Source organism: Marmota monax, unplaced genomic scaffold, assembly GCF_021218885.2.
Source record: "Marmota monax isolate L192 unplaced genomic scaffold, Marmota_monax_Labrador192_F-V1.1 WCK01_AAM20220418_F8-fsc00031, whole genome shotgun sequence".
Classification (NCBI taxonomy): domain Eukaryota; kingdom Metazoa; phylum Chordata; class Mammalia; order Rodentia; family Sciuridae; genus Marmota; species Marmota monax.
The window spans coordinates 7,839,939-7,865,530 of record NW_026695197.1 but is presented as its reverse complement, the minus strand read 5'-3'; the positions used below and the strand labels follow the sequence as shown (position 1 = coordinate 7,865,530).

The following is a 25,592-nucleotide window of genomic DNA, read 5'->3' as shown; positions in this document are numbered from 1 at the left end:
AGATATGGCACATCATTCTTATCAGAAAATGATGAAAACCCTCCTTAGATTCAGTTTTCTAGCCAACTCAGGGCAATTTTACAAGAATTTCAGTCTTAGGCCTATTATATTTGGTCTTTTCTCAATAACAAGAATTCTCCTCTTACCCACTCGTACACATTGTATTAGAGGTTCTATTCAGGGTAAGTAGGCAGAAAAATGAAATAAAATCAGAAATAAAGAGTTCTTCACTTACAGATGATACATTCTTATATATAGAAAACCCTAAGGAATACATAAAAGTGGGGGGACCCTATTGTGTTAGCTTTTTACTGCTGTGACCAAAATACCTGATAAGAACAAAGAGGAAAAGTTTATTTGGGACTCAGTTTCTGAGGTTCAGTTCATCGTCAGCTGACTCCGTTGCTCTAGGCCTAAGGTGAAGCAGAACATCATGGCAGAAGGGTGTGACAGAACCAAGCTTCTCAGCTCATGGCAGCCAAGAAACAGACGTGCAAGAAAGGGCCAGAAACTAATATAATCCCCAAGGGCACATCCCCCAGTGACCTAATCTTCAGGCCTTGACACCCACCCAACCCCTGCTTACCACCCAGTAATCCATTCAAATTATTCATCAAATGGATTAATTTACTGATGAGATTATAGCCCTTATGATTCAATTATTGCTTAAAAGCCCCACCTGAACCTTGCTAGGGAAGAACTGGGAAATTAATTTGGTTACTATTCACAAAGCCTCTTATATCTTTGTCTGGCTTTGTGGCCAGAATTCTTAAATCATGTAAGTGACAGCTTCCTCTGACCTGTGCATATTCACCTGTCTTGGAAAGCCTCTTTTCCAAGCCCAAATTCTTTGTATCTGTCAAGGTTCTTAGTTGCAGGCCATAGAATACACTCTGGCTAGAATAAGAAACAATATGCACTTTAGCTAGTTAAGGCTAGAAAGGTATCAATTAAGGGGCAGTAACTTAAAAAAAATTGGGAGACCTGAAGCAGACTCTACAATGAGAACTTTACTGCAAATAAAGAAAAAAAAAGGTGTTAAGTAGTAATACCTGAAGTACCTGCAGTTAATGTAATAAAGAAGCTTAGTGTTTAAAAAGTTATGTTGCTGCTGATGCCATCATTGCAATACCCAACCCGATGAGATCAAAATACCTCTGAAATTATGCTTGTGAGAAGGTCTCCTCTCTGCATTTGCCCTCTACATCACCTGCTTATCCCTTTTCCAAACTTATGGGAATTTTGTTTGTCTGAGGAATCCTAAATGCAGTGGAATCTGGGAAATGCAGTTTTTAGCTGTCCAATCTCTAAAATACAGGTGTGCACACTAGGAGGAAGCAGAAGTAGGTGTTCATTGAACCAGTCTGCAGTAACTTCCACATCATCCTTCAAGGGCCAGATGAGCTGTGCATTATTTCTGACATCTTCCTTTCACTTGTTCAGTCTTCATCAACCTCCCTCTGCATTCAACTCCTGTGGTCCTTAGGGTCATTATCACCTATTTTAACACATAATTATATAATCTTGAAGTTTTCACTTTTGTTGCATATTTGTCTTGTTTAACTAGCAGTGAGTTTCTCGTTAATTCTTAATATCTGGTAGTAATTTCACCAAGTTAAGGATATAACAAATCCTTGTTAAATACTCCAGAGATTGTTGACTTGGATTGTTTTCTACTGGGAAGTATGTTACACTGTGAAGTAGTGTTGCAGGGTGACAAACCGCCCCAAAACATATCGACTTGAAACAAATTACTAACATTCCTAGTTCTTGGATTGACTGGGTTTAGCTGGGATACTTCATTTAGGGTTGCTCAAGTGTTTGCAGTTCTATGCAACTGGGATTGAAATTATCTGATGGCTTTTGAACTAACATGTCTGGTTTCCTTAGTGTTCCTCAATATGACCTGTCTCTCCAGAGAATAGATTGAATTTGAATATGATGACTCAGGATTCAAAGGAAAAGGGAAACCGCCAGTCTTCTTAAAGTTTAAGTCCAAAGTTGGCACAGCATGTCTTCACCGTATTCTATTGTTCAAAGCAGTTACATGTCAACTCCAAATTTAAGGAGGTGGAGAAACAGACTTCACCTCACAATGGAGAAAGGAAGGAAGGAATTGATAGCACTCAATGTAGGAATAAACTACCACAAAGTTTAAAAAGTGAATAATTTTATGTGTCCACTTGCATCCTTGGACACCAGACCTTTGGATATATATTGAAGAGTGGAATAACTGGGTCAAATGGTGGTACTATTCTAACCATTTGGAGGAATCTCTATACTGCTTTCCAGAGTGGTTGCACCAATTTAGAGCCCCACCAGTAGTGTATACCTTTTCCTCCACATCCTTGGATTTTATGATGCATAGAAAGCGTATAATCAGAGGTCATCACTATGCAAACACCCAGGTTGTTGGCAAAGAGTTCTATATTCTGTCCTACTGCCCATGAAGTGTTAGGTTATTAAGACTGATGAAAGCTAGATTCTGAAGTTGTATAGGATAATTTCTATAGAGCTGTGCTAAGGAACATGCAGCAACTTTTGCACGTAAACTTTTGCACTCTTCTTAACTAGACATACTTGGGAGAGACCTGGCTATGTGGCTTAAACTCTCAGCCTCAATATACTTATCTAAAATGTTAATAATAACATTTATTATTCAGTGCCCAGTGGGACCACCCTTGAAGGGATGGATACACAGACTCTTTCATCCCCACCAGTCAGGCACATGGCAAAGATTCATCCATGCCTAATGGCTTGAAGCTCAATCTTTTCCCACTATAGCACAATGCTTCCAGTGTCTTAGAATACTGAACGGGGGCAGGAATAAAGCATTCTCACTCCTACTTTCCCTACAAGGGAAATAGTAGTATTCTATTTTACTGAAGGCAAAGAGAAGTGAGGACTCATCTCAGGCCATACAATTACTAAATGAATAAAGAAAGACCAGAGAATAGGCAGAATCCAGAATTTTTAGTTGGGCTGTTACTGCATCCTATAATTTTCTGACAACTTGGAGAAAACATTGTATATATATATAATTTATTTTTCAATAAACATGACAGTAGAGTGTATTTTGACATGTTATACCTTCATGAAGTATAACGTATTCTAATTAGGAGCCAATTATTGTGATTGTACATATATGGAGTTTCCTTGGTCATGTATTCCTATAGGAACAAGGAAAGTTATGTCTATTTTGTTCTACTGTCTTTCCTATTCCCATCATTCCCCTCTGTCTAATCCACTGAATTTCTGTTCTCCCTCCCCCCTTGTTGTGTTAGCATCCACATATCAGAGAATACATTCAGCCTTTGGTTTGGGGGGATTGGCTTATTTCACTTAGCATGATAGTCTCCAAATCCATCTATTTACCAACAGAAGTCAAAGTCATTTCTTTTTATGGATTAGTAATATTTTGTGTATATATACCACATTTTCTTGATCTGTTCATCTGTTGAAGGGCACTAGGTTGGTTGTATAGCTTAGCTATTTTGACTTGAGTTGCTATAAACATTGATGTGGCTGTGTCACTATAATATACTGATTTTAAGATCTTTGGATATATACTGAAGAGTGGAATAACTGGGTCAAATGGTAGTTCTATTTCAAGTTTTTTGAGGAATCTCTATACTGCTTTCCAGAGTGGTTGCACCAATTTACAGCCCCACCAGCATTGTATACCTTTTCCTCCACATCCTTGGAGGAAACTTTTATGCTGCATAGAAAGCGTATAATCATAGAATCAGTGAACCACATAAAACTAAATTAGAAGTCTGCCATATTCCTAGAAATTTTAAAAACTAATTTCAGTTTTTAAATTCTTGTATAAAGTATTTCTAGAGCTTCAAAGTAAACAACCAATATCATTTAAAAATAGTATATTATCAAGTACAAACATGTAGCACTGAACCTACAGAAGATGGAATAGAGTATCAGGAAAATCAGAGATGACTATGAGCTGTAGTAATCTGTAGTAATGGTTTTATGGAGGAGGTGGAACTTGACTGTGGCTTTAAAATATGAGTAGGATTTGGGTAGATGAAGAGAGAAACAAACACATTTGGGTATGTGCATCAGGAAAGGGGGATAGCATATTGAGAAAGGAGTACAGGTTTCACTGTGGAGATGTTGGAGGGATAAAAGCAATGAGTGAACTAACTGACACTGTCCAAGCAGAGGATTTGAACTTGGGAAGAAAGATAAAAATCAAGCATAATAAGGCCCCTATCTTCCAGGCCAGAGGAAGAACTGAACAAAATTGGATAGGAAACAAGCCTAGGTATGGGCAAGGTTTTCTAGTGGTATGCTGGGACAGAGCAGGAAGAGATTTTGTGGCTGTGGTTTCATCAAGGCTTGCAGTGACCATGATATAAAATAGAGTGGTGACAGTAGGAATAATCTATGCAGCATCACACAGAAAAAGTGGATCATTTTCTAGGGCTGCTATACAAATGATCACACTGACATATAATAACAAAGTCATTCTCCCACAGTTCTGGAGGCCTAGAATCTAAATTATGGTGTTAGCAGGGACCATGCTCATTTTGAGACCTGTTAGGGATAGATCCTGCCTTTATCTCTTCATGAGAATTTGGCAGTTTTTGTCTTATAGCTACATCAGTCCAGTCTTCCATCATCATATCATGAGCTGGAATCTGAGGTACTATTCTTTATTCCTTACTCCAGCATAACAACACTAATTAAATCTGCAATAAGCCTATTTCCAAATAAGGTCATATTCTGAGGTACTGAGGTCAGGACTTCAACATATCTTTTTGGTGGAGAATTTAAACCATAAAACCTTTTCTTTTTCTCTTTCTTTTTTTGGGGGGGATACTGGGGATTAAACACAGAGGAATTTAATCACTGAGCTATATCCTCAGCTCTTTTTATTTTAAAACAGGGTCTTACTAAGTTACTTAGGGCCTTGCTAAGTTGCTAAGACTAACCTTGAACTTGTAATACTCCTGCTTCAGCCTCCTAAGTCACTGGGGTTACAGGCATACGCCAGTATGCCTAGCATAAACCATAAAAGCTCTTATGACAGATTTTTATGTCTTAGACTAAGGACTTCAAAATGTTAAGACTGGGAGCTGATGTTGTGGCTCAGTGGTAGAGTGATTTCCTAGCATGTGGGAGGCCCTGGCTTCGATCTTCAGCACCATATATAAATAATAAAATAAAGGTCTTGTGTTCAACTACAACCAAAAAAAAGTAATTAAGGGCTAGGATTGTGGCTCAGCAGTAGAGCGCTCGCCTAGCATGGGCGCGACCCGGGTTCAATTCTCAGTACCACATAAAAATAAAGGCATTGTGTTGTGTCCATCTACCAAAAAAAAAAAAAAAAAAAAAAGTTTCTCTCTCTCTCTCTAAAAAAAAAAAAAAAAAAATCTTAAGACTGGGTGACCATAGAACAAGTGAAGAATGTGGGAGGAGATATTGAATATGTTTTATTCCCAGATGACTTCTCTTTTATCTCAGAGTAATAAAGCACAGCTCCACAGACCATATTATTTGGAGATCTTTTCCAGCACTGAGGAAAGACATGACTTATTTTGTTCCCAGTATATTTCTAGACAAAAATACATTTCTCATAATGTTAGCTTAGCTTCTAAGCCCTGAAACTCATAGAGTAGAATATCATGTTCAGGATGAGTTTTATTTAGAAGAAAAGTTAGCAAGTTTTGCATCTTATAAAAGTTAATGAGGGACTGGGGTTGTGGCTCAGTGGCAGAGCACTTGCCTAGCATGTGTGAGGTACTAGGTTCGATTCTCAGCACCACATATCAATAAAAAAATAAAGGTCCATTGACAACTAAAAAAAATATTTAAAAAATAGTTAATGAGGTACTACTATTCCTTATTTCTTTTCACCATTTCATAAGTATGTGTGTGTGTGTATGTATGTGTGTGTATATATATATATATATATATTTAGCTCACTGAGAAGTTTGGTGTTAAATCACTAGAAAAAGATCTTTTTTCTCTTTTCAACAAGTTAAATAAGTAGTGATTGAATGTGGAGTATATTCTGTTGGTGTTCTTTCCACCCGGTAGACTGTACCATTATCTTAGGTTACAAGACTGAGTGTCCAGCCATTTCTTTACTTTTGTCACAGGGGATATAAATGCTCATTAGAGGGACCAGATGGTTCTAGGACAGCCATCAACAATCAATTTATAGTGTAGAAATGTGAGAATAGGCCAATTGCAACTTTACAGAGGTACTAAAGGCTTGTAGTGACCATGATGTTCTTTTTCTTCCTCCAGAATCTTCCCCAGGTGTGACAGAAGTGACCATCTTAGAAAAGGCACCTGCTGAACGTCATATGATTTCTTCATGGGAACAAGTAAGTGTTGTTTGTGGCATCCTCATCTCCCAACAAAGAGAAGTCAACTTACATGCCCCTGAGAAGGAAACATTAGGGCAGGAAACTTATTTCTACATCAGCCACAGTTGCCTTTCATTATGGAATGGCCACTTTCCCTGCATGAAGTATGTCTCCCCCCTTCCTACCCCCACAGCCTTGGTAAACCTTTGAAGGCAGTGGATATTGGAAATTATGTACAACTACACTGAAAATCCAACAAGGATAGGAAAAGAAACATATTACTAAGTATCAGGCCAGAATATAGTTAAATGTCCTAAATAACTACTAATCAGATCCATAGCTAGTGCTTTCCAATTTTCCTCTGGTCTTTCATTTATTCAATAAAACTTTAAAGCTCCAAAAATGATTCAGGTGTGGTGCTTGCTATTGAACCCGGGGATTCAGTGGTAATTTTTTTTAAAAGTCATTGTTCTTCCTCTTGATCTTACTAAGACACAGTATAAATTGTTACAAGCATAATTACAAAGTAGACTGAGTACTGTGAAATACAGATGAAGGGAGAATTTTCCGGACCCTGACCTTGTCTGGAGGTTGAAAAAAGGTTTTCCCAAAGCAGCTATGAGAAGTTGTTAACCAGGCAGATGGGATCTGGGAAGAAGGGGCTTTCGATATGTCCCAGAGCTTTGAGATGGAAAGGATTACATGAAACATAAAAATGGAGCACAGGAGAGCAAGATCATAAGGACCAGGACATTTAGGATTTTTGTTTTTTATCTCGAGAGCAAAGAGTAGCCAATGAAATGTTTAAAGTAAGAAACTGAGAAGGTCAGTTTTCTGCTTTGGAAAGATTTGAATAGCTGTAGAGTAGCAAATAGATCTGACTGGCTCTGGTGGCTAAGAAATAAACCTGTGATTTAATAAGTATCTGCTAACACATATCATCTAAGTTATTCTCTATGAAATGACTTATAACCCCACAAAGTAGTCATGGTATCTTCATTTTATAGATGAAGAGACTGAAGCTCAAAGAGGTTAAAGAAATTGTTTTGGGTCCCACAATTACCAAGTGACAGAGCCAGAATTCGAGCTCAGAATTGCCTTCCTCTAAACACATACCCTCTCTCCTATGCATGGCTGTCTCTCTAATAGAAGACAACACTAGGTATCTTGCCCTCAGCAGCCAGGCAGCCCTTGGCTGTGTGTTTAGTCCTGCCAGCATGATCTGCTCCCACACTGAGCCAGCAGCAGCTTTTCTGGAAGCTCAGTAACTGGTAGTTGAGGTTTTTCTCCAGGACTTCAGCTCAGCAGCACCTCAATTTTTCTCAGGGCTCTCTCAGCTCCCACCTCCATTTCAATTCACAGCTGATAATAGAAAAAGGGAATTTCATATAGTGTCTATTTGTTGAACTCCTTTTTTAAAAATTTAATTGACAAATAATTTTATGTATTTATGGGGTTTGATGTGGTATTTCAAATATTTCAATGTGTGTGTGTATATATACATGTACATTCCATATATGGAATGTACATGTATATATACATATGTATACATTATATGTATGGAAGCATGATCCAGTCAGGCTAATTAGAATTTCCCTCATCTCAGATATTTTTAGCATTTATTTGTGGTGAGAATATTTAAAATCCTTTCTTAGATTTTGAAATATACATTTTTAACTGTAGTCACTGTGCTGTGCAGTGGAACCAGAATTTGTTCATTCTAACCATTAACCAATGTTTCCTCTTTCCCCTTCCACACCCCCAACCTCAGGGAACCACCATTCTACTCTACTTCTAAGAGTTTGCCTTTTCTAGATTCCACTGTAAGTGAAATCATACCGTATTCGTTTCTCTGTAGCTGACTTATTTTACTTTATTACTAAAATGTTCATACTATCCAAAGCAATTTACAGATTAATGTAATCTCTATCAAAATTTCCATGTCATTCATCAGAAATAGAAAAAACAATCCTAAGACTCATGTCAAACCACAAAAGACCGGAGATAACCAAAGCAATCTTGACCAAAATGAATAAAACTGGAGGTATCACACTGGGATTTCAAAATATGTCACAAAGCTAGAGTAATCAAAACAACATGGTACTAGCATACAAACAGACATTGGAGCAAATGTTGAACCAGCTGATCCTGTCAGACCTGTGTGGGAGGGTGAGAGAACAAAGTGGAACACCATTAAGGCTAAGACATATTATTCCACTTACTTAATGAAGCAATTTCTAAAGGGTTTTTTTTTTTCCCCCTTGTTTCTTGTACTATATATTTCCCAGAACTCTTTAAGGAGAAGACTATCCATTTGTCCTGGCTTTACCAGTTATAATATAGTTTACTCATTTGGAGCATACCTTCCATAACTAATTCCCAGGGCTATTGTCTGCAGTGGATCTCATTGAAATATGGTCAGCCTCCTGGACAGTGCACCATTTTGGGGTTCCCTGTTCAGCTTGGAATGACATCTAGAGAATGCAGTTACAGAGCTGGGTGAATAGCCATTACAGGTCAGAAAGGAAAAAGAGATTTTTAAAGTAACTAAGATAGATAATGGCACATTCTCCTTAGACATACTCAGTAGGAGGATTTTTGTGAAAGTACCTTGAATCATAAAATACATTATTTACAATTTTCCTTTGAATCCTTTACTTAAAATAAAAGTACAAATATGCTAATTAAGGAGTACAAACCATATTAGTATCAGTAATGTAAAAATATTTTTTCACTTGTGCTTGGAGGGTCTGGGCTTTTGAAGGCCTGTGGGTTGCTTGAAAGTTAACAATCAAATGTAGAAGATAGAATTTGAAGTGTGTACCTTGGTTTTAAAATGCTGTTTTTATGTCATGATAAACAAAACATTGGTCACCATAAAAAAAAATGGAAAAAACAAAAAAAGGATTAAAACAACGAAAAGTCCTCTAGGATGTTACCACATAGACATACTAGTCAGCATATTTTGATTTTGTGTGTGGGTAGAAGTACACAATGCCAGTGGTCCCTGGAGTCTTTGAAATGTATGTCAGATGTGTTAGGTACATGCATGTTTCTGGGAAGAGAATTTCTCAGATTCTCAAAAGCATAAAAATGTTTTTAAATAAATTTTTTCAGTCAGAATGGGGCAATATACTACATACTATTTTGTACCTACTTTTGTGTATTAAGCAATAGAGAACAGAAGTTTTGAGCTGGTTGGGAGTTCCCCCTTTCTTCACTCAAAAGGTTACTGAAGAGCCTGTTTCCATAGCAGCATGCTTGGTAGAGCCACCCCTGACTTGTGCCTGCTTCCAGAAGTGCCTGTGCCAGAGAACAGCTGGATCTACTTCTCTAGTGAACTGATCTACAGACCTCCATGCTTGGAGACACCCCAACTAGGGAATAGCTTTCATATGGTATACTCAGTGTTCACAACTACATAAATAGCTAGAAAAGGTCCTCCATGAAGAGGCTTCCTGCCACTGCCCCTGCCCCTTTGGAAGCTCTCTTGGAAGCTAATTGGAAATATGACATAGCAGAAAAGTTATGGAGGCACTGTGGTGTGAGGAGAACAGCTTGGAGTAGAAGTCTAATGCCAGCTCTGGGCCCTTGACTAAGTATTATAACTTCTCTGGGTGACTTTATCATGTGTATAATAGGTGGTCTGAAAGCAGTGTTCCTGGAGGACTCATCCAGCTATAATCTAATATATTGTGACTTTGTGATACAGATCCAGGAAGAAAGATTGAAAACTAAAACCTCAATGACCAAATACCTACTGCAGATCCTAAGAAAAAGTAAATAGCCTCTTCCCATTTTAATATATTTCACACTTTCTGTCTTTGAAAAGCAGTTTCCATCTGCCTGGCTTTATGCAGTTATATATGATTCATGTTCACTGTGCCTGCTGCCTGCCTTGTGTAAATGTTGGTATTTAGTAAGACCTAATGTCTTTACTGAGCTTTTCATCTTTCAGGCACAGTGAAAGCATGTGCCTCTTAATACTCACAGCATCTTGGTGCCAGGAAAATCCTATTGTTGTTATTATTAAGCATTTCAGTGATATTGCATAGTTGCTGAGTGTTTTATGATTCTTGATGGATTAGATTCTCCAATCCCCAGATAAAAATTCGATGTACTGATGGCAAAACTATGGCTCACAGAGACCAAATGATTTGGCAGAATATCCTTTTTCTTTTCAGCCTCACTTTTTCTACAGTATATATACAGAGTGCAAGTGCATCCCTGTACCAGTTAACTATCCTCTCTTCCTCCTTCCCCCGCATCCTTTCCAGACTCTAGTAACCACTATTCTATTCTCTGCATTTTTGAGATCAACTTTTTAGTTTCCACATGTAAATGAGAACATGCGTTACTTGTCTTTATGTGCCTGACTTATTCACTTAACATAATGTCCCCACTTCTGTCCACCTTGCCTCAAGTGATGGAATTTCTCTTTGTGGCCAAATAATATTCCATTGTATATAAATACCACATGTTCTGTATCCATTCCTCTGTTGATAGACACAAAGTTGATTCTTGTGAATAGTGCTGCAGTGAACATGTAAGTACGATATCTCTTCAACATACTGATTGCAGTTCCTTTGGATATATACCTAGTTGTTGGATTGCCATATCATATGGTAGTTCTGTTTTAGTTTTTTTGAAGAACCTCCCCACAGTCTCCATAATGGCTATACTAATGTACATTCCCAGCAACAGTATATAAGAATTCTCCTTTCTCTGCATCTTTACCAGCATTTGTTGTATTTTTGTTTTGTTTTTATTGTTGAGTTCCACATGTATTCTGGAATTAATCTCTTTTTCGATGAAGAGTTTGAAAATATTTCCATTCTGTAGGTTGTCCCTTCACCCTTGTGTTTCCTTTGCTGTTACCCAGGATTTTTAGTTTGATATAATTCCATTTTCCAGTTTTTGTGATTTATCCTAGCATGTTGGTTGGATATGCTACATTGACTTTCATTCCAGGTGGGTGCTTTAATGTTGTGTCCATGTATCTTCTTAAGGAGTAATCAAAGTTAGCCATGTCTACAGATGTCTCTTTGGCCTTGGCCACAGGCATTTGGGATTGCACTGCTAGCTAGGATGCATCTCTCTATGGTGGTACATGTTCATTGGAACGTCTGGGTGCAGTGCACCTGGTTGCAGGTGCAGAAACCTGTCATTTTCCACGGGTCATGTGGAGGCAAGGCCACTCCAGTGGGTCCAGTGGGCCCAGTGGGGCAGAGTGCTAGTCTGAGGGCTGCATAGGCACTGGAGCATACTAGTGGGCTCAGACCAAGTACCTGTCAGTATCCAAGGGGCCTCACAGGTGACTTTGCAGGGCCTTGTTAGGCCAGCCTGCTCTGAGGGCTTTCCAGTTGTTTCCCAGGACCAAGGGGAAAGGGCAGGATCTCTTGTATGGTTCTCAGTACCTTTACAGGCCAAGCTTCTGGTAGCAGTTTGTTGAGCTGCTTCTTGGGGCTGCAGAAGGATGGGTAGGGCTTCCCATCAGCTTCCTGGGGTGCCTCAGTGAGCCAAGCCAGTCAGAGAAGACTGCTCAGATGCTTTCCCCTGCCCACCCCAGCTTCTAGATGGGCAGGGCTACCTGTATGCTTCCCAAGACCTCTAGGCTGAGCCATTCAAGGTGGGCTCCCCAGCTACTTTCTGGGACTAAGGATGAGTGAGTGGGGCACTTAGCTGGTTCAAAAAGCAAGGTCAGCCAGGTTTCTGGGGACATCTGCCTGGCTGCTCCACAGGACCCTGGGTAGAAAGGTTTCAAAATGTTGCTGTGCAGCAGGAGCCTAGGTAGGGGCTGGGTAAGAGCACAATGACGGGGGCTGGGCTCTTTTTCTCTAGGATAGTGCACTTGCGTGGTAAGCTAGCAACTTCCCAAACTCAGCTTCAGGCCTCTGAGGGCTACAGGCTTCTCCAAGAGCAAATGTCTCAGATGGCCATGGCATGAGTGAAGATTGCTTAGAACCTCCTGCTTATTACCCTTTCCCTGTCAAGCATAGTCCCTCATAATTTAGAGTTGGTCTAGAGAAGGAATGGTAGATGTCATGTGCTTAAAGACCATTGTATATCACTGTGCTCTGTAAGGTCTCTGCCATATCTCTGCTGTATTCTAGCACTTCACTGAAGTGTTTGAGACACTTCCTTTATTATGGAGAGAAGTGTGCCAGGCACCTCTAGCAAGCCATCTTAATTACCCATAAATCTTCTTCCTTGAATTCTAAAGCATTGCCTGTTCTGATTTTTGTCCTACCTCTCTCTTCTTTAATGTCCTCCCCACCCCCCACAGCTGCAGAACACTTACCAGATCGCAGGTAGTAAGTACTGATGTAGACAGTTGGAATTGGTTCATCAGCCCTAACAGTGATAAGCCATTATATCTGGAATTCTTTTGTCCTTTTCCTTTATGGTGGCCAGATGACTACCAAGAGCCCTGCCTATCATATCCAAGCTCAAGGCAGGAAGAAGAGGTGAGGGGTTTGTCTTCAGCCACATCCATCACCTTTTAATAGGAGAGAGAAAGTTTTCTTGAAAACCTCTTTGGACTTGTGTTTACATCTTAATGTCAAGCACTAACTGCAGAGGACGTCTTAAAAGTAAATATTTAACAAGACACATGCTATCTCAAGCAAAATGAGGGTTTTGTCAAGAAGGAAGAAAAAGGTGGATTTGTATAAGCAACCCATATGTCTGGTACAGTCTCCTCTATACATTCCTTCTTTCCTGATTCTAATGCCCAGCACAGTATTTACTCTATAAAAGACACTTAATAAATATTGGATAAATGAATGAATTAGATAAAACACAAGAGTCAGAGTCAGCCACCTGGCTGCTTTTCCACAGTCCTTCATTTCAATCCTGAGACTACTACACCCAGGAGCTTTAAAGCAAGAAAGCTATGATAGGAAGCTTTCTCCTCCAACCCCACAACTTCCACTCCTTGTAAAACTCGATGCCTGATGATTAATTAGGCCTGAAGGCATTACTGTTCTGAAGACTGTCATGATGTCCCTGGAAAATCTATACTATACCATGTGTTTTTACAGGGAAACTGATATTGCTGTAGAGAAAGGATTTGGAGCAAAGTATGCTTCCTCTCCTCTTGGTCTTAAGCAGTTTGGTTTGGTCCCAAATTCTTATATCCTACTCAACAAAATAATAGTTTCTAGTGAACCCTCCACCTTTCCTTAGGAGGGACTTTGAGAATATTTCAGAATTCTGTCATCCCTCTACAGACCAGGTTTTCCTTCCAAATGGTGGACTGTCCTCCCCAAGAAAAGTTTCATTAGATGCACTTACGCTCAGTGCTTCATGTTTCCAGTAAAATTTTAGTTCTTCTTCTTGGTGGGTTTCATGGGCAGCCCTTCATCTGGCTGTAGTTGAAAACTACTCAGCAAGGACAAGCCCTCCATAAACACTAATTTCCATCTTCTGGTCCCTTTGCTGACCTGATTCTGCATTTGTTGCCCAGCTCCCTTCCCAGATGATGTCGCCACTAAAATAGGAGAGAACTGTGGAGTGCAGGATTGTCCAGAAGTAACGAAGATAAGCAGGAGACAGTGGACAGCACTTAGCTTCAGGCTCAGGCAGCTTTCATCAGAGTTTTCTGGGATTCTAGTTGATGGCTCCCACAACTGATGAAGTAATAACAGTTTATGGTTTATTCTTTATAGTAGCTTAAGAAACTATTGCAGTTGGCCTCCTTGGAAGGAGGGGAAAATGTTGGAAATTAGCAGCTATGTGACAGAATCATCATTGGACTAGAGAGAGCAGTACCCTGTTGTGGCAGTTAGCTGTCATTCTAGATTCTGGTCAACAGGGTTATTCTCCCTTTTTCATTTTCAGATTCTCCCTCCAATCTGAAGATGCCCCTCTTCCCATTCACCTTCTGCCTATCTTCTTCCTTCCCCCTTTCATATCCTCCACATCCCTCCAAAAAGAAGGCTGATCGTAAGTCTCTATGGAGAGAAGCTCTCCGAAGTGGGCATATTGCTTTATTGGCAGTAATTTGAATTGTTGGCCAGGGCATAGGAGCCACCAAAAGCAGCAGTATCCTGAAAATCCCACTCAGAAAAGCTAAACACTGTAGGAAAGAACGGAAACACTGTAGGACCTCAGGTGCATGGGGCAGAAAGATATGCAACAGGGCCAGGTCCTACCAGCCATTATATCAGATAGTATAGACTTAATGTTTTTCATGAATTTGATTCATTTGACAATTTATAAGTTTATATAAGCATTTAAAATCTATTATTTGATTTCACTTTTTTACTATTTTATGAATTTTGAATATTTTTAAAAATTCTGGTATAAAAACACTAAAATTTCATTTTGGGGTAAAAGAAATGCTATAACAAATGTGTAAATACTACTGCTGAAATTCTTCAGCCTAACTTGAAGATGAACAATGCTAGGTAGTCTACCTGTCCTCCTCTTCTGGAATCTCATGGAAGCCCCATTAAGAATGGCTTGTAGTTAGGAGTAGTGGCACAGGTCCATAATCCCAGTGACTCAGGAAGGGAAGCAAGCAGGAGGTTCAGCCTGGACAACTTAGTGAGACCCTATTTCAATATAAAAAGTAAAAAGGACTAGAGATATATCTAAGTTTTAAAATACCCCAGGTTTCAATCCCTAGTACCACCCCCCCCCAAAAAAAAAAAAACAAAAAACTGATAGGTAGCTATTTTCTTATCTCTACCACTAGATGGTACTGGTGATCAAAATCTTCAAGTGGATGCTGATCTTCTGGAGCATAGGAGCACAAATCTTGTCAGAATAGCATTAACTGTAGGCTTCCTTTGCAAGGATCCTGGGAGTGGGAGAAAGGCATTCTGTATGTATGTTTTTTCTCTCTGCAAAGAGAGAATGTAGCCATACAGGAGGCACTCAAAGCCCCAAACTCCATATAACTTACTAAGTAGGAAATAAATTAACCTAAGCAAATCCCTTCACTTTCACATCTGTGAGATTGGGAGTTGGGTGGTAACAAGAGGGGGAAAAAAATCTGTCAGAGTCCATATTCTAGTTCTTAAAGGAAATTTAAAACTTGATTCATTAAAATGAGAGTTGTCTATTTAATAATTTTTAAAAGTACTGCTTAAAATCACCTGCAAGCTTAAAACTGTCCTCACACTTATCATTCTTGAAGATGCTATAGCTAAAATCATAATTTCTTAGTCCACTTCCTGACAAGCTTATATTCCTCACCTCCAGTGTTTTGTAGATTTAGTCTTAGTTCATAGGGTTAAAACAACATGCTCAAGGTCTCTCAAGGTCACTCAACATACATGACAAAAATCAGGAAGTGAACTCAGATTTTCCTGCTACATAATACTTCCCCATCCATTGGATGCCTAGAACTGACAGTATGATCTAAAGTGAACTTGACATACACAATGGTATCACAACTTAGAAGGATCCAATAAGATAAAAGTTTGGACAGAGTTAAAAAGGAGTTTATTTTTAAGATGTTCTTATTTGTCCAATAATTTATTTCAGAAGGTAATATAAGAGAATGGATCTGAAATTCCTGATAATGATTGCCTTGCTCGAATGTTGTCAGACTACTAAGGCCTCCTCTCTCATCACATTCCTGTGTCTCCTCAGCTTGTTGCCTTTGAGCTCCTTTTCCAGCTGGCCATTAGGGCATATTGTGGCAGAGCAGACACCTAATCTGCTTTATCTAGTGAAGTAAAACAAAGGGGAGGGGGTGATAACTCCATTTGCAGGCCCCCATACCTGTCTAATAGTTTTATAGATAATTATCAGTCTTTCTGTTTCAGAGATCTGAATATGGTGAATCATGCCCCCAGCAATTTGAGGCATTGGCCTACACCCTCCTTCCTAGCCCCGACCTCATGCTCGGTTGCTTTGTGATTCTAGAAAAATAACTGTGTGATGCCTGAGGATCTAAAGAACTTTTACCTAATGACCAATGGCTTCCATATGACATGGAGTGTGAAACTGGATGGTAAGTCATCCTCCTTGCTGTTGGGGAACATTGCCCTGGTGGAGAGGTTGGGTGGGACAGCTCTGGGCACTCACAACTTATGAGTCTTTCAATCTACACAGTTTTTCTGGGTTTTTGAGTACCACATTCAGAAGCTGTGATTTTTCTCCTAAAGCTAACAGATATCTAGTGCTTTACCTACTTCTACCCTGTTCCAGTGTCTAGCTGGTACTGGTCTCCGAGCTTAATTTAGAGGCTTCCTATAAATAGGGTTGGAATAGAATGGAAGAAAACATTAATTATTACACAAAAAACTAGAACTGCTAGCCTCACTTCAGAGCAGACTTCTCAGAGTAACCTGCAGGAAAGACCCATGGTCCCTGGGAGCAGGTGTCCCTCTCTTTCAGACTCTTCCTTTATTCATACCATTGTGAAGACTTCAGTGCTCTAACCCTCAAATCAGAACCTTACCTTCTCTTCCTGTACCACCTCAGCCTCAGTCACCATCTGCCTCAGTTTGTAGGATGTCATCTTGCTTTAAATGTGTCTAGACTAACACATTTGCATAATGGGTGTAGGGACTCTCAACTTCATACATGTCAGAGCTTGCAGCTACTGCACATTTAGATGAGGACTTAAAGAAGTTCATAAGCTAGGAAATTCTGATTTAGCTGCCGGAGTCCAGCCCATTCCTGACACAGACTTGCCAGTCCTCATCCCTGTTAGCTTTTATTGCCTCCCACTCCAGCAACATCCCCATCCCCATATTTGCTTAGATCTTAGGAAGTACCCTAAACCTCCCCATTGCTGACCCAAAGGAGGAGAGACTTCTGCTTCACAGAATTGACTTTTCTTTCCTGCCTCCACCTCCTGCCCACATATCTGAATTACCTTTTTTTGGTGACTCCTGAAGCCTTTATGACTGTCTCCCATAGCTGACCAGAGAAACAGAATTCTAATAGCTTACTAGTGAACATTTAACTTTAGTTTTTACTTCAAATTGTTTTTTCAATGGCCTAAAAGTTATCTGTCACCAGCAGTACGTTCCCTTATACCATGGCTATGGCCTTTGGGATCTGGAGCAATAGACAGGGGACAGAGACTAGATTGACTGACAGACACTCCCTGCCCACATTATGAGGGCAGGTTAGTTCCCTCACAAGCCTGCCTCAGAGAAGAGATATTACATGACTATTTTATAAATGAGTCTCTGGTCATATTGCAATATTTTCTGTAACTTGATCTTCCTAGTCCTGGTCTTTTTATCATGATTACTGTACCCATTCTTTACTGAATAGCTTACATTGTTAACAGAAAAGACGGTAAAGGCAGCTTCTCTTCTCCTCAAACAGTCCATGGTCTATACCAGCTGTTTTATTGCTTTCAAGCATTCCAGTTTTTCTAGAAGTCAGATTTGTAAGTCTGTGTGCCACCTTGTGTCTAGGATTCTATACAATAGATAAGGAAAATATGCAGTCTTCCTGTTCCTTATTTATACCCTAATCACAGAAGGCTAGAACCAAGTGAGAAGGGCTGCCACTTCTCTCCATTGAGTAAGGGAAAATGATGAGAGATATTTTCCATCATGAAAATATCTTATAATAAGAGAAAAGCTTATAATAAGAGAAAAGTCCACTATATAATCAAAAGCTGTTTCTCCTTTGTAAAGTATAATTGTTTATGCAGCATATTGGTTAAACTAGGGCAAGAGAGAGTGGAAATATTTTTTAAGTCATTTACTCTTCAAATGAGGTTCCTAAGTTCATATTTTCTAGCTCTTCTTGAGTATCCCTTTCTAAACTTTTTCTGTAGCCATACCCTAATGTAGTAGGGACTGTTCATTGCCTGTGGCCCCTGATTCCATGTTTTGTTTTGTTTTGCATGAAAGGCCGGTGCTTAGGGCCATGTGGTGACTGATCCTCTTCTTCCTACCTTTCATCAAATGCCTCAGTCATGTGACCAACAATAGCTGGGCTTATGATGACCATTGTAACTAGGCTGTCAACTTTTTGTCATTCTTTTTAATGTCTCCATAGAGCACATCATTCCATTGGGCAGCATGACAATTAACAGCATCTCAAAACTGACTCAGCTCAACCAGTCTTCCATGTATTCACTTCCTAATGCACCAACTCTGGCAGACCTGGAGGATGATACATACGAAGGTATCTGGAGGAAATTCTGCTTTGGGTTAGAAATGAACCTGCTTGCTTCCCTTTTATAATATTGAGGACCATGGGAAGAGGTTGTGGCACTGTATTATATTCCACTAAACTAAAACCCTTCCCACTCATAGCTCCTTAGAACCATGGGAATAAGGTTAAAACAGCAGCAGCAGCAACAGCCTATACCAACAAAGGAAATTTTAATGAAGCAAATCAAGGTTGGCATCTTTGTTTTATTTCCTCATGGTTCAGTACCAAGTACACAGTAAGCACTTAATGAGTACATGCTGAGTGAGTGAATAAATGTTATAAATTAAGCTTCACCTAGTACTTAAGTATCAGGGGGTTTCAGGGAATATGACAGTCTAAATACAGCCCCTTTCCTCTCCATTCCTACCTTTAAAGCTCTTTTTTACTTCTAAGTGTAATGGCTCATAGGGTTATTAGCTGTTAAAGCCTCAAGTTAGGGCTTCTTCTATCAGAATTATTTAGCTGCTTATAACAGATACCCAGTTACAGTAACTAAACTAAATAGTGGTTAATTTCTCTCATGAAATCTGGAACTAGGTTAAAGTTGCTGCTTGAGAATGTGAAAGTTTCCCTCTCACTTCCTGCAGCACCAGCCTTTGGTATGGTTTTCATCCTCATGGTTGAGTATTGTGGGCTCTACCTCCCAGTTCAAGTCTGTGTTTCTGACAGGAAGAGGAAGGGTAAAAAAAAACAAAGAACAATGGCAAAAAAAAAAGCCCTTGGCAAATCTCTCCTCACTTTATCTGGAAAACAGTTTTTCTCAAAAGTCTCTCCCAATAGCCATTGGTCAGAACAGAGTCAAAAAGCCACCCATAGTCTGACAACTAGACCTGAAGAAGTCTTGGGAGATATTTTTATTTGTGCAATATTACCTCCTCAAGCAGAATTGGGGTTTACGAAAGAAAAGAAGAATGGATAGTGAGTAGACAGCTAGCGTCTAGGTCTTGGGGGTTTATTTAAGCTCTGGCAGAGGGAACTGATGTAAGGCTTTCTCCCTCCACTGGACAAACAAATGGAGAACAGTGCGACAGGAGTCCAGAGACAAAAATTGGAAAGTGATGAGTCCAAGAAAAAGCCTGTCACTCAAAACTATGGAATCCCCAGCAGTAAGAAAAGTTCACATTGGTTTAATAAGTGTATGATAGGGTTTCTCTAAAAGGCAAAGAAGTAGTTACACAGACTAGGTCTTTCCTGCCCATGAGTCTGGAAGAAAAGGAGTACTCTGTAGAGGGGCCTCAAGATAAGTACTGAGCCAGGGGTAGGGACCATATTGCTCCTATATACTTACAGGTATAAAGACCACTTGGCCTTCTGGCACCTGCTGGGCTCATGCTTTCTGCAATAGTCTAACAACTAGATCTAAGTCTCATTAAAATGTAAACAGAAAAATACTGACTTTTCTCAGGGTACTCAGCAGACAATCAGAAGACATCAGAAGAAATGTTAGAATATACAACCAGAGAACTAAAACTGCTAGAGCACACAGATGAAAATCTAAACAAAAATAAGCACAAGAACATTTGAAATTTTTAAGACAGCCCAGAGACATCCTGTAGATAAAAAAATTACAAAGATTTTCAAACAATTGACTAAATGAAATGACGAAAATACAAATATTATTGACACCTGAGTTAGACAGAAAAATTATGTGCGATGAATATTATAGAACATAGGTAAGTAAATTTTAGAGAAGTGAATTTTAAGAAAAAAAAGTAGGAGAGTATGAGAAGTAGAAAATAAATCCAGACACCTTTCATTGCAATTATAGGTGCCAAAGAAAGAAGACATGGAAAGGCAATAAATAAATACTAACAAAAGAAAATTTCTCTGCAGATTGGAAAAACTCAACCTAATCCTAAATCAGAACAATAAAAAGCCCCAAACATCTAAGCATATCCTGATAAGGAAAAAATGACAAGCTTTTAGTCAAAAAGAATAAATTGTGGGCTGGAGTTATAGCTCAGCAGTAGAGAGCTTGCCTCACACATGTGAGGCACTGGATTTGATCCTCAGCACCAGATAAAAATAAATAAAATATTGTGTTCATCTTTTAAAAATAAAAAAAAGAAGAAGAAATTGTACAGGAGTAGTAATCAGACATCAGTGGAAATATCAGTGGGAATTAGAAGATGGTGAAAAAACATTTCTAGGTTACCAAGAGAAAAAGGAGTGAAAATCAAGAGTCCTATGTTCACAGACTAAATATACCTCTGGTTATAAGAAGGAAGTTGTAAGGGCTCAAAATGTGTTACATAAGAACTCTTGAGTATAGTGCAAAGAATATTCTAAAAAGTGCTATCCCATTTCAGTTTAATTCAAATGTGAGGAGAGAGGATAGTTAAAGTATTCTAGGTTAAATCCTATTCTGCCCCCTTTCCCCACCCCCCAAAAAGGATATATTTAAGTCCTAAATCTCAGTACCTTAGAATATGACCTTATTTCCAAATTGCAGACTTAATTAAAAGATGTGATCATACTGGAATAGGGTGAGCTTTATAAAAAGAAAATTTGGACACAAGCATATATTGGATGAATGCCATTTGAAGATGATGGCAGAGGTAGGGGCAATTCCTCTACAAGAAGTCCAAAAATTTCCAGTAAACAGCCAAAGGCTAGGAGAGAGGTATGGAAGAGATTCTTCTCCACAGTCCTCAGAGGAATATTCTTTGGACACTTTGATTTCAGACCATAAATTTCTGTTAAGCCACTTAGGGCTATTGTAACAAAGTACCAAAATGTCAAATTAAAACAGTGGTTTCAGTGGTCCTCATAATGGATAACTGAGAGAAAAGGGAAGGGGTAACAAATGAAAGATCTTATTTTACTTTAGGAAAGAAGTACAACAACAACTTGCTGGAGAAAACAGCTTTGGTGTGCCAGTTTTCTATTCCTGTATAACGGATTGCTACAAATCTAATAGCTTAAAACTACACAAATTTATTATCAGTTTTATTTATTTATTAGAAGTTTCTATGAATCAAGAATAAAACTGCAGGTCAGCTGGGTCCTCTTAAGGAGCTGACAGCTGGCCAAGCAGAGAATGCAGCTATCTGAAGCTGAACCCTAGTGACTGAAATAATGTTGGCTGAGACTGATCTCATTGGAGGCACTGGGGTCTCTTCCAGGCTCACTGTGGTTGATTGCTTTTAGTTTCTTGCAATGTGGGACTTAAGTTCCTATTTTAATCCTGACTTTCAGCCAGGGTTCACTCCAAGCAAGTTAAGGCTGCCCTCAGATATAAGCCATATGTCCCTTTCCACATCATGGCAGCTTTTAAGCCAGCAGGAAAATTTCTTCCCAGTGTGCTGTGAACTTTCTTAATGTAGCCCAATCCAGGGAATGACTGCCCATCATATCCACAGGTCCTAAACCACCCTCAGAGGAAAGGATTATGTGAGATGTATATACCAGGAGGCAGTAATCTTGGGGATCATCTTAGAATTTTGTATATCCCATTTGGTTAGAGAAATGATGGTATATTGTTTTCAAATAAAGATAGTCATGGATCTAATTATCAAAAAACAAAGGTAATCAGGTCTCAACCTAAAATACAGACAGATGGCTCTTGGAAAAATCACATTTATTTGGGAATGAGTAATGGGGAATTCCAATGTAGGATGCAGAGGCTGTGAAAAGCCGTAAGTGCGCCCAGAGGGGCTGAGGTAAGGGCAGGCTTTTAAAGACCCAAAGGAGAAGTTTACCTGAAATAAGGTTCTTTGGTATCCGGTCATTATAGCAGTTGGTATTAGCCCATTGGTGGAGACAGCCATTGCTAGGCAGTTGTCTTATCTGAATTTCAGCAGTCTTGAATATTTTCTTGAAATAAACCTTGATAATAGAAAATAAGTGTACAGAGAGCAAAGTATATGAGTTTGAGCTGCATCTAGGATGTGAAGGAATTCCTGATGGGCTTTAGGAAGTCCTTGTGATAGTTCTATTTCTGACACACAAGCATGAGTGAGGCCCACACTCTTTCAAGACCTGCTGGCTCTATTTTGTCTGGGGTAGATAAGAATAAACTCATCATCTCAGTATTTTGAGACAGGATCTTGCTAAGTTGGCCATGTTGGCCTCAAACATGTCATCCTCCTAATGTGATTATAGAGTTGTGCCACTACGTCCCACTAAAATTTCCAGTCTAATAAGGGAAATGTTGAATGACAGGAGTTTAAAAAAGAAGAAGAAGAAAAGAAAAGGAAGTGACTTAATAATTAAGATATATAACATTAAGATGAGAGGAATAAATCAATCATTACATAAATTTTATGGGATTGAATCTTTTTTGAAAGATAGAGACTACTAAATTGATTAAAAAAAAAAAAAAAAGCAAAAGCAAAACTTACCTGTATATTATCTTCCAGAAACATTTTTAAACTGATGAAGAGACTTCCTTTTCTGGTAATGGCAGATTATTCAGAGCAGCCTTCCTGCTGAAGACTTAAAAGCAGGAAAAATTTAACAATTGTTTTCCTAAAAGCATGAAAGAGCTAACAATATGCTAAGGTATGGTATCAGATCAACATCCAGAAGAACACAGAAATCCAGGGGAGATGATTGTGGAGTTGCTTTTGTCTAAGGTACACTGTCCTCTTCAAAGGAGGAAGAAAGGCTGCTGAAAAGCTGGGAATTTGACTCATTTATGAGCAAGGGGAATAAAATGGATTCTAGGGCCCGGAAAAGATGGGACCATGCTCTTTGTAAAGGAGTAGTGAAAACCTGAACCCTAGGAGCAAGGATGAACCAGAAGTAACTGTTGGTCACATGGACTGAAGCTCGGTGTGAGTCATTTATGTGATCCAGAAAGTGTTAAATCCCAAAACTGAGTATAGTTAATCCTAGGTTATTAATCTCAGAGAATGGCAGATGCAAATAAAAATTCACTCTAGAGAAATGCCCCAAAATTGTAATAATGGTAATGATTGCACAACTTTGTAAATATACTAAAAGACCACTGAACTGTACAATTTAAATGAGTGAATGCTAAAATAGGTGAAATATATCGCAAAAAAAAAAACTTTTTAATTTTTTTTATTTTTTAGTTGTAGATAGACACAATACTTTTATTTATTTATTTTTATGTGGTGCTGAGGATCGAACCCAGGGCCTTACACATGCGAGACAAGCGCTCTACCACTGAGCCATAACCCCAGCCCCAAAAAACCCTTTTATATAAAGGGAAAAATCCACCCTAGAGGGAGTAACATTATCCTAGGCCTCAAATTGTTTTTGTAAATAACTTTTCAAAAAAATAGTTTCTACTAAAAATATAACTAGATACAAAACCCTGCTACAAGAACCATTACAAATTACAGGTTCCATTAAGAGATCCACCAGTATTCCCAGGTATAGACCACACAACAAGATGCTAATGCATACATGGAGTTAAAACCAAACTAAAATTTAGGGGAGGAACTGAAACAGTGGTACTGCAGATTTGAGGTGGAGGGTGGGGATTCAAATGGTGACCTTATGCTCTAAGGTAATGGCAGATAATACTCTACAATCCAGAAGAACATTTAAAACAATTACCTGAAAGGTCTGGAGAATAGCCAAAATCAGGTAAAGACTGGAGTGTAAAACTACACTTAGCAGAAGGGAACCTCACTGCAGGAATTTGCTCTTTTTACAGCTTTTCACCTAAGGGCAGACTACCCCACCCCCACCCCCTGCCCCAACTTTTAGCATCATGCAGGGCTGCTAAAATTTTGGTGGAATCACCAGTCTAGACTTTTAATTTCATCCAAGCAGGAGTAACAGAGGCCAAATTTCTCTTTCCACCTGGCACAACAGTTAAAGGAAGGCCTAGACAAAATATACAAAGTGTTTTTTAGGACATTGCCATTAGGCAACAAAGAACAGTGAGCTGTGAGCAATGGGAAACAATCATGGTGAGCCGTATAATTTCCCAAGTTTACTTCCTTGAGAGTTCCCAGTCCACAGGATAGAAAGAAGAACCCAGGCAGGGACCATTGTTCTCCCCAAGTTGAGATGACAAAGTTGTGAGCCCAGATAGATTAAGGCAGCTAGAGTTCATAGGACTGAGTAACAGAGAGCCGATTAAAGAGAGAATTCCAGAATTCTATGAGGGGTTCCCTTGAGTTTTCAGCAAAGAACTGATAGACACATGTGATGAAGAAACTGCCCAAGGCCAATGACAAAAACCGATGAAAATAATTAGAGGGAACAATGTCTAGTCCTCATAAAGGACCAAGAAGACTAAGCAAGCTGAAATGCCTCATGATTCACAAAGCATTAAAGTACATGGAAGAGCTTGCCTTAGAAAGGGGAATAATTAGCTATAGATAAACACTACATTGATCCTGCCTGTCAAATCTAAGAGCAAAGCCCAAAGTATCTGTTTCCAAGTAACTATGTCTAAGAATAAATCTCGAGATTATTTATGGAAATATAAAAATCATTAGCACCCCACAATGTAAAATTAACACTTTTTGTCTCCTAATCAAAGATGATCAGGCATGCCAAAAAAAAAAAAAAAATACAACTATAATAAGGAGGAAAGTGGGTTAATCAAAACCAACCCTAAATTGACACACATTTTAGAATTAGCATGTATAGATATTAAAAGTTACAACTTTATTCTGTATGTCTTTGAAAGTACAGATTAGAAACTGTGTATTCCAAGTTTAGCTTTTGGAGTTTAGGGTCTGAGATGAAAAATATATTGGACGAAATTAGCGGTGGCAAAAAGAAAAGATTGCAGAAGAATGGAGAACCCAGCAATAGGGACTATCCAAAGTAACAGAAAGGAAAAAAAGTTGTAAAAAGAGCATCCATGCACTGGGGAATAACAAATGGTATAGTATATGTGTGATTAGAGTCTGTGAAAGAAGGGGTTGGGGTCAGAAAATAATAATACTTGAAGATGTAATGACCCAAAGATTTGCCAATTTGATGGAATTATAAACTGATATATTCACTGAGCTCATTAGACCAGGAAAAAGAAACATGAAGTGATACCAAAAAACATCATAATTAAATTGCTCAAAATGAGGATGTATTAGTTTTTTGTTGCTGTGAATAAATTACTTGCTGAGAACAACTGAGAGGAGGAAAAGTTTATTTTGGCTCATGGTTTCATAGCTTCGGTCCATGGTT

At 38.9% G+C, this 25,592-nt stretch overlaps 1 protein-coding gene across 2 annotated transcripts in view; it reads left to right on the top strand.

Moving 5' to 3' along the window:
• Tpgs2 (tubulin polyglutamylase complex subunit 2) overlaps window positions 1-25,592 on the top strand; it is a 35,083-nt gene that overhangs the window by 2,363 nt on the left and 7,128 nt on the right. For both annotated transcript variants that reach the window (XM_046428442.2, XM_046428441.2), the window contains exons 2-4: window positions 6,274-6,353; window positions 16,215-16,302; window positions 18,318-18,446. In XM_046428442.2, coding sequence (XP_046284398.1) covers window positions 6,274-6,353; window positions 16,215-16,302; window positions 18,318-18,446 — 297 coding nt within the window. The remainder of the gene's footprint in view (window positions 1-6,273; window positions 6,354-16,214; window positions 16,303-18,317; window positions 18,447-25,592) is intronic.